Source organism: Phoenix dactylifera, unplaced genomic scaffold (genome assembly GCF_009389715.1).
Source record: "Phoenix dactylifera cultivar Barhee BC4 unplaced genomic scaffold, palm_55x_up_171113_PBpolish2nd_filt_p 000007F, whole genome shotgun sequence".
Taxonomy (NCBI): Eukaryota; Viridiplantae; Streptophyta; class Magnoliopsida; order Arecales; family Arecaceae; genus Phoenix; species Phoenix dactylifera.
Genome location: NW_024067666.1, coordinates 51140 through 68719, shown reverse-complemented (window position 1 = coordinate 68719; position 17580 = coordinate 51140). Strand labels below are relative to the sequence as shown.

At 37.6% G+C, this 17580-nt stretch overlaps 2 protein-coding genes and 1 non-coding gene across 3 annotated transcripts; 2 read left to right on the top strand and 1 right to left on the bottom strand.

Annotated features, from left to right (window-relative positions):
* Nucleotides 1-480: 480 nt before the first annotated feature.
* Nucleotides 481-2003, top strand: LOC103705422. The gene has a single exon (XM_008789129.4). The coding sequence runs from the start codon at nt 614-616 to the stop codon at nt 1739-1741; it is 1128 nt and encodes a 375-aa protein (XP_008787351.2). The 5' UTR covers nt 481-613; the 3' UTR covers nt 1742-2003.
* Nucleotides 2004-7211: 5208 nt separating this feature from the next.
* LOC103705423 (dihydroceramide fatty acyl 2-hydroxylase FAH1-like) lies at nt 7212-11440 on the top strand. The gene is made up of 7 exons (XM_008789130.4): nt 7212-7368; nt 8512-8581; nt 9825-9917; nt 9992-10188; nt 10303-10408; nt 10749-10895; nt 10984-11440. Exons 2-7 carry the CDS (start codon nt 8531-8533, stop codon nt 11101-11103), a joined length of 714 nt encoding a protein of 237 aa, XP_008787352.1. The 5' UTR covers nt 7212-7368; nt 8512-8530; the 3' UTR covers nt 11104-11440.
* Nucleotides 11441-12979: 1539 nt separating this feature from the next.
* On the bottom strand, nt 12980-13052 carry TRNAR-CCG. Its single transcript has one exon. It is a non-coding gene; the product is annotated as a tRNA-Arg (tRNA).
* Between the last annotated feature and the right edge of the window lie 4528 nt (nt 13053-17580).

Below are 17580 nucleotides of genomic sequence, written 5' to 3'. Positions count from 1 at the left end.
TAACTTATCCTGTATTCAATTTGACTGCAAGACAGATTACAAGAAGAACTTTGATAGCTTCAGCCAAATTGCATGTGCCAAATTATGTCAGATCAAACAATACAACCAAGTCACTTAACAACAATTAGTATCCATCAATTCATCTTGTTGCTGCATGTACTGGAACAGGCTAAAATACTGCGTGAACTTTATAAGATCTAAATGCAAGATGACACTGGAACAAATAACTCCTCTTAAAAGGAATACTTCAGACAAAAAACCATACGTTAACGCACATGTACCATCAAATCGATCAGCTATCACAACCGTCCATCTAATGATGCAACTGATTAATAGAATAGGGGGATTTAAAGGGAACAGCTGGAGCTCCAATGTCCACGCTGCGAGGTCATATCGGTTTTTTTCGTTCCCGTCACCACCCTCAAAACACGTGCAAATCCATGCTTAAATCTTACACTAACAAAAAAAACTAACCAACCAAAATTTCCTTTCTATTTTTCTCTGCCGTGGCGTTGGAGCTTCTCCGTCTCCGCCTCCGCCTCCGCCTCCGCCTCCGGCCGGTCCGAACCGCCCCCTTCTCCTCCTTCCATGACCGCAAGACCCGGCCTGGTCCATGCGGAACCCGTGGAAGAGGGCGCGGGCTGGCGGCCTCTCCCGGCTCGTCTCCGACCTCGCCAGGCCGGACCACGGCGCGTCGCTCGTCGTCCAGGCCGGCTTCCCCACCTCCCTCGCCGACCTCGTCGTCAAGAACCGCGATCGCCTCAAGAAGCCCTCCCGCAAGAAGACCCCCTCCTCCTCGTCCACTAGGGTGCCTCCCGTCGCCGCCGGCGAAGATGCCGGCCGTCCGGCGGTTCGCTGCTCCAGCGGTGGCGCCGGTGGAATCTTGGAGGAGTCCCTACCATACCCGGTTCCCAGTTCCATCGAGATCAAGACAAATGCGAGCGGGTCCGGATTTGGGCTTCTGGTGGTGAATTTGTTGGTTTTAATGGTTCTGGCGATCGAAAGGAGGAAGCTTGTTGCTGGGATCACGGTCTCGGCGTTTGCTCTATTTTTGCTCGATTTTATGGGGTTGCAGGTGTTTGCGTTCTTGAAGCGGTGCTCGAATGCGAGGAGGAGCTTGTATTCGGCGATCGGAGGATTGGATTTGGAGGGGACGGAGCGGGTTTGTCCTATAAGGGAAGTTGGGGTCGAGGGCCAGGTGGATTTGATGCCATCCAACAGGAATTGGGAGGAATCCTCCATCGATTCGGATCAGGGGAGGGAGATTTTGTCGGAAAGGAGGGATCTTGCCGCGGGCCGAAATGTTGGTTCTTCTGGTAATTCAAAAGGAAAGAAGTTTTGGAGGAAGTTTGTCCCGAAGAAGTCTCTTGTGAGTAGAAAAGGTAAAGATGAAAAGGAGCTGGTCTCGAATTCTAGTTCCCATTCGAGCAGAAGAGGAGAATTTGATAGCATTACAGAAGAAGATGCGGATGAAGTGGTCAATGGAAAAGGACACAAGAAAGATAGCAATGAAGAAGTTCTGAGCTTCATTGCCTCCACTGAGGTCACAGATTTTGATAAAGAGGAGATTGGGGACGCGAGTCGAGAAATTGTTCTTAAGACTAGATCAGGAGTCCCTCAGCAGTTTGTTTTCTTTGTCATAGTTCTTTTTGGGCTTGCCGGAGGGAAGACCACAGCAGTCATTCTAAGTGTGTCTTGGTGTCTGTTTATCAAATTAACTGAAACCGTGCGTAAGAAATGAAACATGCACGGAGCCGATGTTCAGTTCTTTGATAGGTTGTGCATCAGTGAAAGGCTTTTTTTCTTCGTCTCTGAGGTAGGGGGAAGGCTGTTGTATGTATCATCCATTGTCACAATTGAAAGCTCAGCTCAACCTTGCGATGGCGATAAGAGTAATGAAGTTTATATAAGGTATCATACACAAAAGGCAAAAGGAAAATTGCAATTTTTTATTTATTCCTCTTGTAGCTTGATCTCTTTTAGTTCTTCATTGGTTTTGCTGATTTTCTAGTATTTTGCAACACCTATTGCTCCTTCTATGCGCTTCTGATGGTGAGTGCAAAGGGTCTAAAACAGGAGTATGAGATAAAGGAACCTTTACCATACCATTAGTGTCACACTGTTATTTAGGTACTTTAAATTTTCAGCTATTGTTGAACCTATGCTCCTTTTTCAGGCTATCTTTTCATTCATCTTTCTCTAACATCACAGTGAAACTTCTCTTTTCATTGCCGCGATGTTCAAGCCAAAACTCTCAGACCATGAGTCTATCTATATTACACTTCCTAATATAACATCTACTCTTAGGAGACTCATATGGTAGGATTTAATCAAACAGGCTTCCTTTTGTGATCTGATAGGATTTCTCTGGATCCATCCACCACACGATAAGAGTTCCTTAGAAAAGCATGAAAGCTCTTTACTCTTTCTTAATGTTTCTGTTAGTTTTACTTAAGGCACATGATAAAGAAAAATAATGCAAGTATCTTCTATGAACTTTCGTCGTAGGTTCTCTATGTTGTTGACAGTGTTGTTTGGTCAAATGCTCTTAATTTTTTAATGACTACAGTATCAGTCTAGGGAGATTCCCTGTAATAGCCTCATCTGAGTTCATATAGTTTCTGCTGGATGAGTAGAATGATAGATGCTGATTTTGCCATAAAATGCAGGCTATTGGATATGTGGTGAAGGCTCCATCATTTTTGCACTCCCTTATCTCATGGAAATTGTAGTCATGCTTGCATCTGCTATTCATAGATGAAAAAATTCTAATTCACCATGTCTTTGTACTACCTTGATGGAATCCTTGACCTCCTATCTTATTAGAGACCAGACCTGCATTTATTATGACCTCTGCAATTCCAACTGTATTTCTTGAGGGTGTTACTCCAGAATAGAGGTACAAAAACTACAAAATGGTCCTCACTACCATTAATTTATCCATTGTTTCCATTATTTCTCATCTCTGCAACATCATCCTGTCAACCATTCGCGGTCATAGGATTCTAATAAAACAACAAGATATGCATGTTCAGGATCCAATTTGTAGGCATAAAATCACCTCCTAGAGCAATTTGTACCCATAAAAATAATTTAACTATGCTTATTCAACATATTGGGAGTTATTGTATATTTTCTAACATTTTTTGGTTTAATTTATTTACCTCACTTTAAGACCAACACAATTTAAGAGAATTAAACTTTATTCAGCTTCATGAGGCAAAAACTGCTTTAACAAACTAGACTTGAATGTTGCTATGAACTCAAAACCTGGCATCAGCTATAACGATGCCGGTGTAAAAGTTGTAAACGTTGCATTCTCCCTATATTAATCTGCTTTAAAGTCAATATTCAGTAGCACAGAGAAACTTGATGTGCTAATACATGATTAACTCACAGACATGAGTTCGACAACTTAAGATTTTGGGATACAGCATAATAAAGCAACTGTCATCATGTTGCTCTTGATGATTTGTGATGTTCTTTTCCATGCATCCTGATGAATACTTCTTTCATTTGGTTTCCTTTGTTCAAAGTTGGCAAAATTTAGCAAGATGGAAGTTACAACCATGGCACAAGAGGAAGATCAATACATCTTTAATATCAAATCATAAATTCAGTGCTGTTATCTTAGCTTTTCATTTTCACCTTCTCTGCAGAATCTCCCTACTTATTTCATGTTATGATATGTTGGTTTACTAACCCACTTATCACTGCCACAGAATTTATGTTGACCCAGTTGTAGTAACATCTTTTTCCAGCTTCCACTGCTCATGTACCTGCTGTTGCAGTTCGGCTTCTGCTGCTTTAATTTCATAATGTAATAACTGAGATTACTGCCAACATTCTTGTGATCTTTATCCCACTAAATCTTTGCCTCGACATAACTAATTCCTGCTTGCTCTCTCATACCCAATTTTAATCGGTTCTCATCTCTGCAAAATCATGGTATCATCTAGCCAGGGCGTAAAGGTTTTGATCAAACTTTATCAGCACCTATCTTTTCTTAAAAGGCCGAAAAGCTGAATACTCTTTTAAGATATAGTTCGTCTATCGGTGCAGTTCTAAGTAACTCCTGTGCATCATGCAAAATATCAGCTCTTTTAGTAGATTAGTACCTCCCGCCTCGCCATCATGGACTGAACCCCCAATCCGCCCTGTCTGAGCGGCCCTTATAATTGTCCAGTCCAAAATACACTATTTTATCTAATAAAAAATATAATGTCATTATTGTTTATTATTAGTTCTTATTTTTATTGTAATATCTTTATATTAACCATTATTTAAGTGATTATTTAAATATTAAAATATAGAAATATTTGTAAGATAAGTAATGCTTGTTACAATAGTTACAACGATTATTAATAATTTTGTTGGGGCCCTTATAACGAGATGAAATTTTGGTGGCCATTTCAAAAATGTGGTTGTGGCAAGAACGCTCGTGAGCGACACATTTCATGAACCACATATCATTCATGCTTATATTCGGCACTTACGCCATTTTATCATAATGACTCTACGGCAGCTTTTTCTTTCACCATTCCTCTTTATTTTCTGCCCTCTTTGGGTGAGAAAGGCACAGTTACAGGCAGATGTAATGGAGCCGAGCTTCATTAAGCTTCTATCTGATCAAATTTGATTTAAAATTAATTTTAAACTTATTGTTATGATCAAATTTAATTTATCTATCATTATTTTGAGCTTTATTCAACCTTTATTTCTAATGGAGATAGATATAAGTCTAATTGATCAGCTTAAGAAATCTAAATGAATAAAGATCAATTCAAGCTTGAACCAAATATAATTCAAGCTTGAATTAAAACTTTATTTCAAGCTTTGTTAAACTTAGTTTAAGGATGAATTAACAATTAATTGAATCAAGAAATGCAAAATATATTAATCAAAGCCTTAATCAGATAATTCATTTTCTATAACTTAAAGCATATAATATAAATTCATTTCAAGACTTACTAAGCACTAAGTAAAGTTAGTTTTCTTGACGAGCCTGCTTTACTGTTCAAATTTGAATTTTTAGCTTCTAATCTAGCTTTATTCAAGCTTTTTTTGAGCAAAGCTAGCTTGAGCGAAACTTGATCTGCCCAATTCTTTTGATAATCTTTGTTACAACTTACAAAATCTAAGTGACTTGAACTTAAATTCAAAGGAACAAATCTTGTTAACCTTCTTATCAAATTTGAACTTGATGGGGAAAATACTGAACACCCCGACCTTGGGCCCGACCGACCTCCCTGTCCACGGATGTAAACCAAAGTAAACAACTTCCGGCAGTCGCGGAGAACAATTGACACGCATCGATAAGGGCTGACAGCCCCAACAACCGAAAATCTTGTTAGTCTATGATCATGGTGGCCTCACATTCCGCATTAAACCTGCACCGCATTCTGCCCACACGGACTGACCCCCAAGCCACGACCATACCACCAGTCATTGCATGGCGTTATTGTACGTCACGTTGGTCAAGGTAATGACAAGGTTTGCTCTTCTATATAAGGAAAATAATTCGGAGACCTAAGGCACACAATACGTTTTCCTTTCTCACAAAGCGTTCACTCTACTGAAATCTCTCCCTTTCATACTATTACCTTGTTGTTCTGACTTAATCATCGAAGCGTTCCCTGCCAAAAATTCTCCGATAAGTGGACTTCTTGCAGGCCATCCAATGGAGGAGTTCAGTGCCCAACGCCTCAAACAGCCTACTCAGCCTGTCTCCATCTGATCTCAGGGTTGTTCGAGTGGCGTCCTACTTTGGTTCGGATACAGCGGCAACAGAACCTAAACAGAGCCATCGCAAAAATTAGTTTCAAAACAATTGCATATGTAAACAAAAAAAAAAAAAAAATAGAAATCTCAACTTAGCCATGTTCGAGTACAATAGGTATTATGTAAATAGAGATTATTCGAGTACAATCATGCCAACTTTGACATGTTCAACTTTCGCTCTTCCCATTCAGGTTCCAAGTTTTTGGCCTTACAATTGTATAATCTATAATAAGTCACAACTATATTATATGGTTGGTTATTACTCTGCAAAGTCATAACTATATTACTCAAACCCCCCCTCAATTTCTTGGATTTATCTTAGCCAAAATGACCTTGGAGCAGCACATACTCATCTTTCATCATTTGTGTCTGCGTATGTATGTTTGAAAAATAGAATTGTGTCGGTATTTTTAGGAGTCAAATGTTTTACAGTCCACAATTACAAGCTTAGATGCAATGGAGATCATATCAACGTGCAACACCAAAACAATATGGAATGTTACGGGGCCCAAAGTTGACATTAAGAAAGGGTTTGTCAAAACTAGAATGCCATGTGGTGCGTTTCGAATGAAAATTACCAATCTCCTCATGACACGTTATCCTACGGCTTCCTTGGTATCAGATTTGCGCTTTAAAGCGCTTTCCTTGTCCTAACCTCATCTTCAGCAGGGCACCGACATTTTTTTTTTTTTAATAACGGATGCAAATATATGGTGGGTACCTATATATTCAAAAAAAATTAAAAATATCAAATTCTGGAATATATCAAATAGTTCTCTCCTCTTCAACTACAGGATCTTTTTAGAATGCATAGCCACATAAAAGGTTATTCAATCTACTGCTCTATTGGCCTTCCGATATACATACTTTATTTATAAAATTATTTTTTTTACTATTTTCTAAATATTTTTTAAAAATAAATGATAGTTATTAATAATAGTAGCCGAGTCCTTCTCACTTTGTAAGGCGTTGACCTGCGACGCTTCCCAAGCATATCTGAGGTCGGTTCCAACTTCTAGGCTTTCCCTCCCTGTACGTGGGCTGAATCAAACCAATAACGGCCGCTGGTTTTTGTGGGCTCCATTTATCCAGCGCATATCTCCGTACCATCGCAGAACTCAGCGACCGTGACGACTATAAATAATAATTTTTTGAAACCCATTTAATCAATTTTTTTATAAAAAGATTAGATTTATTAAGTTTATAAACTATCTTAAAAAAACTTTATGAATTAATACTGAGATTTTATGACAATATGTTACATAAAGATATTAGTAGATTAACTTACAGCCGCTGACGGCATTAGAGCCTGAATGGCTAGCTGGCGCTCGCGAAATTTGACGGGTGCCGAGCTGGCACCGAATATTCCGTCTAAATTTGACGGCAAGGAATCGTTCCCAGAAATGGCAGCACCCGAGGCAGCGAAATTTTCGGAAACTATTAGGCTAAGGAAAGAAAAAAACACGCCCTTCTCACTTGCCCTCTCTTCTTCCTCTTCTTCTCCGAGCGCGCTGTGCACCCGGAGAAGAAGAGCGGCGGTCGGCGGAGGCGGCTTCTAGGGTTTCCAGACCGTGCGGAATTCCTCAGGTTCGTTCCGTGTCGTCTCTTTGGTTTGTAGATGAAACTTTTGTAGATGAAACTGGGGTTTGGATTCGTAGATCTGTCGTCTTTCGCGGTTTTTCTCGTGGAGTTTGTGCAGATCTTTTGTGTGTTGATTTGGTTTTGGAAAGGGCTTCAATGGACGCGTTGTTGGGTTTTTGGAAGATAGATGCGCTTGGCCTAAAAAGGATCGAATCCGTCCATTGTTCATCTTATTATGAGTTCTTTTGAACAAAAAATTGGACCCGGTTTTTGCTTCCTTAACTGAAGATTTATTTTGGCCTTTTTTTTTTGGTGTTAAGGAATTTTTGGTTTGTGATTTCGATGTGAACTACTAGTGCCATTGAGCAAAAATTAGAATTTTGTGTGATTGGTACATCAAAATTCATTTCCCCCCCTTTTGCTACAAAGTAGGAGTCTATTTTCGTGTATGAAAAATGGATATGAATTGAATGAAGGTCTGCCTTACGTAGTGTTGAACATGTGTTTTAACATGTATCACACTTAAAGGGGCAGTTTTGATGATCTGAAAATGTAAGATGTCTTCATTAGTTTGAAGTCTACGATTTTCAGAAGTGATTAGATTGAAATTTTGCTTTTTTCAAATGTTTGGATGGTTTGCTCGCTTCATTTTAGGTTCATTTTTTGATTTTTGTATTGACCTGGCACTGCTGAAAGGCCCACAGCAGCAAACTGCCTTTTCCAGGCTTCCCTTTTTCATGTCTAAGTGGTTGGTTTCTAAAGTGTGTTTCATATTCAAGTTCTTTCAGAAGAAAAATGCTGGATTTGTGGGTTATCTATCATTGGGGTTAGTGATTGATGGCCTTAACAAAAGCTTTGAGCTATATGCTTTTATTCAAAAAGTGATCAGTTGTACTATCCCTTAGTAATGATGTCTTATTTTTGAACTGCCTGGCATTATAAGGATATCTGGGAGATGTGGCTGAAGTTATACATGATAGTTCACACTTTTCTCACTTGTTGCTTCATGCTCCTTGCTTGTCTTTATTTTATTTTTCGTGACTCGTTGTTTCATGCTTCTTGTTTTCTCTTGTTTGATTTTCTTCATAGCAGTGAGTTTCTTCATGCTGTTTATCTCATCATACATATATATGTATTCTACGATTGCAGTGTATTTAAAGTGCCCAAAATGGTTGCACAGGAATTCACAGTGGACTTGAGTAAGCCTCTCGTCTTTCAGGTAAATAAAACTTGTAATCATATTTTTCTTTCACCTTAAATGGCATTTCCGTGACAATAACTTCAACTGTTTTTCTTTGGAATATTATTATAATATTAAGACAAAGATAAAGATAAAAGCTTGCTGTAGCATGTTCTTGCTTTTCAGCTATTGTTGAACTGATGATTTAAGAATTATGGTCCCATCTTCCCTGCTACGGTGTTTTGACTACAAATGGGTTTGGTTGGATCAGAGATTTGCTAGATTCAATCCAGCCTCATTTAAATTTAGGTTTAATATCTAGACCTAACCCAAGCAGCTTATATATTGGATTGCTTCAACTTCATTGTTCAGTTTTAAAAATCTAATTGGGATAATATGTTGGGTCAGGTCAGTCTAGATCCAGCCCAGCCCCATATTTTTGGAGCTTGGTTGAGATTGTTTTAGAATTTTTAGTTTGTTGGCAAAATAACTTATAGTTGGCAACAATTATTAATGAGATTCTATTACAAATCTCCTGTAGGTATAAGAAAAATAATTTATGTGCAGTACAACTATGTAGTTTGCATAACCCATCAGAGCATTTTGCATTGTAAATGAATACTGATATGTTTTGAAATTAATAAAGCAATCTGCTATATAATTTATTAGCAATATTGCTGATCTAACTTTATTCTGCTGAGGAATAATAATCAGGTCAGTCTCTCAATGATAATAGTACTAGTTAAATTTAGTTCTATGATAAGTGTCAACCTCATTTTAGCATAACACACTGCTTTCCTTAATTGAAATTGACTATGTATTTAATTATACAGATATTTGAATATATGGCTTGATGGTAGGGTTATAATTGGGTTGTATAGGGTTTCTAACCTAACTAAACTAATTGGATCTGTTTATCATGCAGGGTAGAATGGATTCTGGGTTGGGTCAGAGAAAAGAAAGATCCAAATCTGACCCCAAACTGGATTTAGAGTCAATCCAACCCATGATTTTATGTTTTGGGTTGGGCTGGCTTTATCAGTTTTGGGACACCTATTCCTTTTGCAGCCTTAGGCACGAACAACTACAAACTATGAGAAATGCATAAAAATATAGCAATCATTCTTCTATTTTTATTTTACAGTTGTATTTTCTTTACTCAGAAATTCTACTCCTGTTCATGTGTACCATCCTATAATCCAAGCGTTATTTCTTACTATAGCTCTTCAGTTAAAACTGTTTATTAATTAATTAGAAGCTTGTTTTCTTGCAAACTTTAAAGGTCGGTCATCTTGGGGAAGCTTACCAGGAATGGATTCACCAGCCCATTGTTAGCAAGGAAGGTCCACGATTTTTTGCAAATGACTTCTTGGAGGTATTATTGCATTTTCTTAAATGAGTGAGGTGCATTTGGTACTGGCTTCTAACCCCTGTATTTCCAACAATTAGTTCCTAACATGCACTGTATGGTGGGCGGTCCCAGCCATATGGCTGCCTGTTGTCTGCTGGTTTGTGACCATGTCTATAAGAATGGGCCATACAATCCCTGAAGTAGCTCTGATGGTTGGGACTGGAGTCTTTCTGTGGACACTGATTGAATATACTCTCCATCGCTTCCTTTTCCACATGAAAACAAAAACTTACTGGTAGGTTTCATTTTGACGACAATTTTTAATTAATAGCCCCAATTTGATCTCTTTTGCCCTACTACAAATGAATTAAAGATATATGTTAAGAAGATTTTGAAATTTTTTCTACAGGGCAAATACAGCACATTATCTTCTACATGGATGCCATCATAAGCACCCAATGGATGGACTCCGCCTTGTTTTTCCTCCTGCTGCTGCAGCTATTCTATGTGTGCTGGTAAGTTAATACATTCCAATCTCTTTACCTGGCTTGTAAGAATTAGAAACTCTTCTTTTCATGAGTTTATAAGCATGTCCGTTGTCACTGATGCACATAATCATGACTGCTTCGTATTAGATTTTCTAAATTTGTAATTGTGATCATATTTCTTATCAAATGTTTGAAGCGGATGCTTAAAACAGACTGATTAGAATCCCAGGAACGAACTAACCAGGGAATTCTTTTTTGCAGCAATGTGAAACATGACTTTTAAAAAAAAAAATCAACACCATTACCTGAAATATGGGAGTTTAACTAGTAACTAAAAGCTACTGACTTTACATGGATTTTCTTTCAGTTCTGGAATCTGGTTAAACTTTTTGCAACCCCATCCACTGCCCCTGCCTTATTTGGAGGTGGTCTTTTGGGTTATGTTATGTATGATTGCACTCACTATTATCTTCACCATGGACAGCCGTCCAAAAATCCAGTTAGAAATCTCAAGGTGAGAAGATTTATGAGCTGTCATTTAGAATCTCACTAACAGTTTCCGATCTTTGTGGTATTCTAATAATAAATTGCTTGTCTACCAGCTGGATCATATGAACCACCACTTCAGAGTTCAGAACAAGGGTTTTGGGATAACTTCTAAACTATGGGACATCGTGTTTGGGACATTGCCTCCGTCACAAATCTCTGGGAAGACCAGTTGATTTTTTTTGCTCAATAGCTCAAGGTCTTGTAATTTATCAAGGGGAGGCTCACCGTTGCATATCTGAAATGATTTTGGTTTTATGATTGTACTATTGTTAGTTATGGTGCCAGCTTTGCCAGTTTTTTGTATCCCTATTTTTCTTTTATGTGCAATTCTTTCTTGCAGATCGCCTGCAAGATTTGGCTGGCCATTTTTATGGATTCTATGAAATGAGTTCAGTATAGATACTCCTATTCCCATGTTTGGGATCCTTGACTGTCTGTACCCAAGCATTACTTGTTAAGACTTTCTTTTGTGATGCGCACTCCATGGTATAACAGATTACCTTTGTGATATGGATCTGATTGGAAGGTAATAGCTGGTATGTCATGAATTGGTTATGTTATTTATCTGAGGCTAGTTTCATCTGTACAAAGACAAGCAGGTTCTCATGTGAAGTGGAACTCTACTATTCTGGAGTTGGGTTGTAGACCATATTTTGCAGAGGGAACTCGGATTTGGTGGGCGATCTTTCGTGATGTGGATTTTGTAATGTCAGTGAAAATAAATTTCGATGAGAGCTTATATTGACCCTTTAATTTTTTGTTCTGTATGATTGGGAAGTTTGTTCTGTTGATAGTTAGAAATAGCTAAAATCATTTGCAAACTGATTGGGTGAAACATCGAACTAAATGTTACAACCCGGAATGTGGAAGTAGCGTCCATGATAAATGCATGGCAGTTTTTCTGTGCTAATCATGATATGCTTCAGCAGCCATTTGACATTCCTTGTGATTGGAGGTTTTTGAGCATGATTTATCAAGATGCAATTTTTTTGGGCCACTCATGAAAGAAGTTTGCAGCATCTTTTCTACTTCATAGAACCATCCATATGGATGTCTTTTTGCAGCCACATTATAATTGTTTCTGAAGCTTTTGTAGACGGGGATTGTGCGATCTGGGGATAAAACTAGATGCTTAAAAGAGGCCACTAGCTGCTGTGTTCTCACCTAATGTCATTGTTATTTATTTATTTTTGTTTTAGGGAGAAGGTTAAGTAGCCCTTGCAGTCAAAATTATCCAAGCACTTGTTCTCTTTTTGAAACGTGGTACGCAAGTGATGAGTTCGATTTGTTGCCATATAACTCGCTAATGGAGGAGGGGGAAAAAATCAATGAGTCATCACCTTTGATGTACTAAAGTCTATATTATGCGTCTTTTGGATGTTGGAATGAGCTATTTGCTGACATCTTATGCTTAAAAGGAGGAAAGAGAACACCAGAGGTAAAGGAATGTCATTCTTCAACTGGCCATTCTTTTTTTTTTTATTCTTGTTATTGACTCAGTCTTCTAAAATTCTTGTAATTATTTCAAACTAGATTTTGTTTTTCTTTGCATTCATGTACATTTATCGCCTTTATTGATGCTTGTTCACATTGATTCTGGACATCAAACGATCCTCTTACACGGGGACTGTCATTCTACACCTCCAACATGCACTCTCTAACAAAGATTAATATATAAATATATATTAATATATATTAATAGAAGATATATTTACTAAATATCTTACATAAAATCTTGATTGATGGAATCATGACCTTCTAGGAAGTTCTCCTATTGTAGTTATAAGCTTAAAGTGTTTTTACGTCCAATTCTTCTTTTCTATTCTATTTTACCTTTGTTAACCAATCATACTATTTTAACATGACCAAACCCATTTTGCCTATGAGACTTCAGTAAGTAGAGTACACTAATCGAACAAATAATTTTATCAAGCTTGGAGTTTAAGTTAATCATCACTTGAGTCGGAAGGAGGGATCATTCATTCACATAAAAATTTCAGATTTACCAAAAGAAAAGCAAATTAAAAAAAAAAAAAAAAGGAATATAAACGATCGCGATGGGACTCGAACCCACAATCTCCCGCTCCGGAGGCGAGCGCCTTATCCATTAGGCCACGCGATCTGAATGATATTAAAATCGAATATAAATAATAGATAATAGATATTAACAATCGACAATTTTCATGCCATCTTTCCCATTGGTCTCTGAAACGCTCGTAGGTTCCTGATCGAGTTTATTTTGAGAACGCTGGCTGCATGTTTAGTTGTTGTCATTTGGTGCCAATTGATCTCTGTTTTGATGCTCCATTTTAGTAATCTTGAAGTCTTTTCCCATCAATGTGCATTAATATGTGAGAACTGCCGCAATTGACTCTCAGCCTAACAAATGGCATGATGGGAATCGGTGGTGAACTTGACTAGGAGAAAGAAGATTCTTGTTTAATATACTTTTCACAGATTTTTGCAGCAGATATCTACTACTGCAAGTGAGTTGGGTCAGGCACAGGCACAGACACAGCTTGATTTAGATTGTTGACCCAAAATTTACCAAGTTGAGTGTTTTTGTTTATTTTTTAGCTATGGAGGTACCAAGCTCCAACTTTATCAAGGAAATGAATCTCTGATTACATTGTTGCTCAGAAAAGTCCTTTTGAAGCTTTTAAAGTAAAAGATAATTTCTAGAAAAAAAAAGTGTCTATGTGTTTGAAGTGCTTCTGATGCTTTATGGGCTTGTGTTTTAAAGGCTAGATATTTCCCAACCTCAACCTTTTGGGAAGCAAACTAGATGACAATGAGGTTCTTGGTCATCGGAATTCTATCATACATCTGAGAACTTTTTTTCTATCCGAACTGTGAAGGTTTATGGGTACAAGTCGATCTAAATGGAAGGTCAGTAAGCCTACTAATCTCCCTCTAAATGTGACTAAAGTTTCAGATACTTTTGTAGGCAGCCCAATTACAAGAAATACAAATATTCTCGAGGAAATTTTTGATACTAATGTGGTTACCTACTAATCCATCCTCCTGTGCCAGAGATCATTTAATTTGGGCTCCTTCCTTTCACAGACATCTCACAACAAAGTCAGCATGCAAGCTTCTTGTCAGCGATTTCTATCAAGCTGCTTCTTCTAGCAAGCAACATTTGCGAAACTATCGGAGCACTTTCGAGCGAAGCAAGAATTGCGTAAGAGAGTGCTCTCTTTGACCCTTTAGGTCCTTCCCGGGGTGCAATATCTATTTATTAGCTACACCTTCTCAAGACTGATTTGGTTTGTGACTCCATTGGCGCTTGTGGTTGCTGATTCTGTACCATCCTTTATTAGTTGATTATGTAATCTAAAGAACAGTTTCATGGATTATAGGACTCTCCCTTTATGCATAACCTTTCTTGTGGTTTTATGGAAGGCTGGAAACAATTTAATTCCAGATCATTGGATCCAAATGCTTTACCTATTCCTAACAATGAGTTTGCCATGCACTTTGAAAGATGGATGGAAGAAAAAAGTACCCAAAAGCTTGCGTTAGAAGCTTCTCAAACGGTGTTAATTTGCAAATCTTTTTGGGTAATGCTAATATATGTTGTTGGATGGTGGGGCATGGTTGGTAAATAAGGGAGGCAGAACTGGCGCCTACGTATATAGAACTGTGAAAGATTTATTTCATGTCATGCGATAAAAGTATCTTATGACAATGTTATTGCAGAAGAGGCACTTGCATTATCTATTAGAGCCGCACATAGGTCGGATCGGTTTTTGGATTAGAGACTAACTTGAAACTAATCCAATTCTAATTGATTCTTAATTTTTGGAACTAAAACCAAAACAACCAATTCTGGAACCAATGTGAAGATCGGTTCGTTCAATTAGGTTCTCAAATTGTCCAAACTCTTTTTTCAAAATAAACTATTGATTTCATTTAACAAAATAAATTAACATTAGAAGTTGGATGGCAAAACACAACACATAATATATTAAAAGGCATCTTACAACAATAATATTTAAAATATTTATAAATCTAGAATATAATGTGAATTCTCATGTTAGTTTTCTGCATGGTTTTTTCATGAGTTGTTGGTGTGTATTTTTTTTTTTTGTTATTCTTGTTTTTTTTTTTTTTTGTACGAATACCTCTTATGGATCAATGGAAAATGTTTTCACCAATTTCCAAGGTTATCACAATATATTTCAATCTTTCCTCTGAAGGTTAAAAAGAAATTTTTGCATACTTTTGTCATGCATTTACTTATAATTCGGCTAGACAGTTGATACGGCAAATATTAAAAATAAAAAAATACTTTTTGACCGAATTTCTGCTCTAAGTGATAGGACTGAATTTCTTTTTTTTTTTTAAGCACAAGCCTTAATGACCGTATATAAATTTTATTTTTTAAAAAATATATAAATTTTAATGATGATGAAAAAAAACTGATAAAGTTTATCATATAACTAATCATAAACATAAAAAGGTCTGTTACCAATTTTTGCAAATCTTAAAACTTTATCTCCAAATTCAAATATGAAAACCAAGGTACATTTTTCCCGGCAAAAAAAGGGCTCTTTCCTTCCCTTTTTTTTCTTTTTCTTTTTCCTGTTAAAAGGATAACGGCTATTTCTTTGTTGAGCCATTACCTTGTCAATAGAATTTAGGACATGGGTCCTATCAATTCTGCAGAACCTACCTCTTTTGTTTGCATTGAACTTGTCCTTCTCGGTAGATTAGTAGAGACCATGGTCGGTAGAACCATTCCAAACCATTTAGTTTGGGGCGTATTGAGCCGTACTGGCAGCTGACCGACAACCAAAACAAGAACCGATGTCGAAGGAAAAGAAGAGGAAAACAGAGAAAAAGAGAGAGAAAGGAAGAGATAGAAAGGTGAAAATTGGCCAGCAGAAGGTCGAGGAGTCGCCGTATGAAGAAGGCGGAGGCTAAAGAGCCGCTGCGCGGAGGAGGAAGAGGCCAGGGAGCCACTACATAGAGTAGGCGGAGGAGGGGCCCTCTCCGAAACCTTATTTCAAACGAAATAGGGAACCAGAGGCAGAGCTCCTCCTCCGCCTCCTCCATGTAACTCGCCAACCCTCAACCTTCTCCTGCGGCGGCTCTCCTTTTTCTTTTTTCTTCTCTCCCGTTCTCCTCTCCTCCGCTTCTTCTACTATGCCAATACGACCCAGCATGGAACAATACAGAGCCGTTACAACTCGTGGTACCGAGCAACCGATCCAAGGACGGATATCGACACAGCAATTCTTGGTAGAGACATTAGTACTGGTACCCAAAAAAGAAAATCAAGGCATAAGTAGATAGTAAATGGGCTAGATGATGTCCTTCTATATTAGAAATAATGTTGATTGTCTTTCTATTTATATTTAGTAAAATAATATAATTTTTTTATTCATATTGCCGAGCAAGCTAAAGAGTAATTTTTTATTCAATAGTATCATATTCTTGCTATTATTCATTAATTTTTATTATTAACAAATAATTAATAATAGTCACTATAACAGCCATCTAGGGTAAAACAAATAATTGTTATTATTTTCATTATAAGAATAAGCAACAATTTAGAGAGACCTCCTATTTGAGACATTAGTGTTATGAATCCATTCAGGCGATAAAAGCGCATAATTGTTGGGAGGGTATACCATTCATGCAAGCTAACATCTCTAAAGTAAATTTATTCCACGATCATCGATGACACGCAACCAAGCATAGATCACATTATCAACCAGTTAAGAACTTGAGATTAGATATTTAGAATAAGATTTATATAATTTCACAAATATTCTTCTACCTCCCAATGGTTCTCTTTGCCTTTCTAGCTCTAATACATTGTGCAGATAAAAAACATACAAAACTACTCTATGGCAAGGAATGCTATAGTTCCGTCTCGATGCATTGGGACCAAGGGCTCGTTTGGTTCGCGGGAAGCATTTTCCTTCCTAGGAATATGATTCCTGGAAAACAAATTCCTAGGAAGAGGATGCCTAGGAAAGTACTTTTGGCATGTTTGGTTGACCATGGGAAAGTGACAAATTTCATGTTTGGTTGGCCATCCACTTTCCTAGGAAAGTTATATATAATTCCTATTATGCCCTAAATAAAAATTAGGTTTTTAATGCCTCTTTAATGCTTCTTTAATGCTGAAGGAACTTTTTGGGAAAAAGTAAAAATGGAGCGATTCCCGCCTCATGAGAAAGTAACTTTCCCATGTTTCTCATGGGAAAGACTTTCCCATGAAATGTGGGAATCACATTTCCATGGGAATACAACTTTCCCTTCTCTCTCCTTTGAAAACTCCAACCAAACAAGAGGCATTTCATTATTTTCCCGTTGACCACACTTTCTCCCCTTCTTTTCCCGCGAACCAAACGAGCCCCAAGATATCAAAATCTCAGCCAATACATAGAAATCAAGTTATCATGATTTCAAACGTATAGTACAACCAAGATTAGCAACAATTATATATTGCTTTTAGGATTCATTTATTTAAAAATTATTTAAGTAATAAAATACTGATTGAAAATCACAGCTGATATATTGATATTATTTCAGTTGACATCTCATGGTATATCAGTTTATATTGGCTGAGATTTTGTACATATCATACCCCGCGCCCCTCCCCCCCTCCTCCTCAACAATGGAACTGGAAGTAT

Coding starts and splice junctions, on each gene's coding strand:
- LOC103705423 (XM_008789130.4), top strand. CDS start 8,531: ATGGTTGCACAGGAATTCACAGTGGACTTGAGTAAGCCTCTCGTCTTT. Junction 8,582..9,824: donor GTAAGCCTCTCGTCTTTCAG/GTAAATAAAACT, acceptor CAAACTTTAAAG/GTCGGTCATCTTGGGGAAGC. Junction 9,918..9,991: donor TTGCAAATGACTTCTTGGAG/GTATTATTGCAT, acceptor TCCAACAATTAG/TTCCTAACATGCACTGTATG.
- LOC103705422 (XM_008789129.4), top strand. CDS start 614: ATGCGGAACCCGTGGAAGAGGGCGCGGGCTGGCGGCCTCTCCCGGCTC.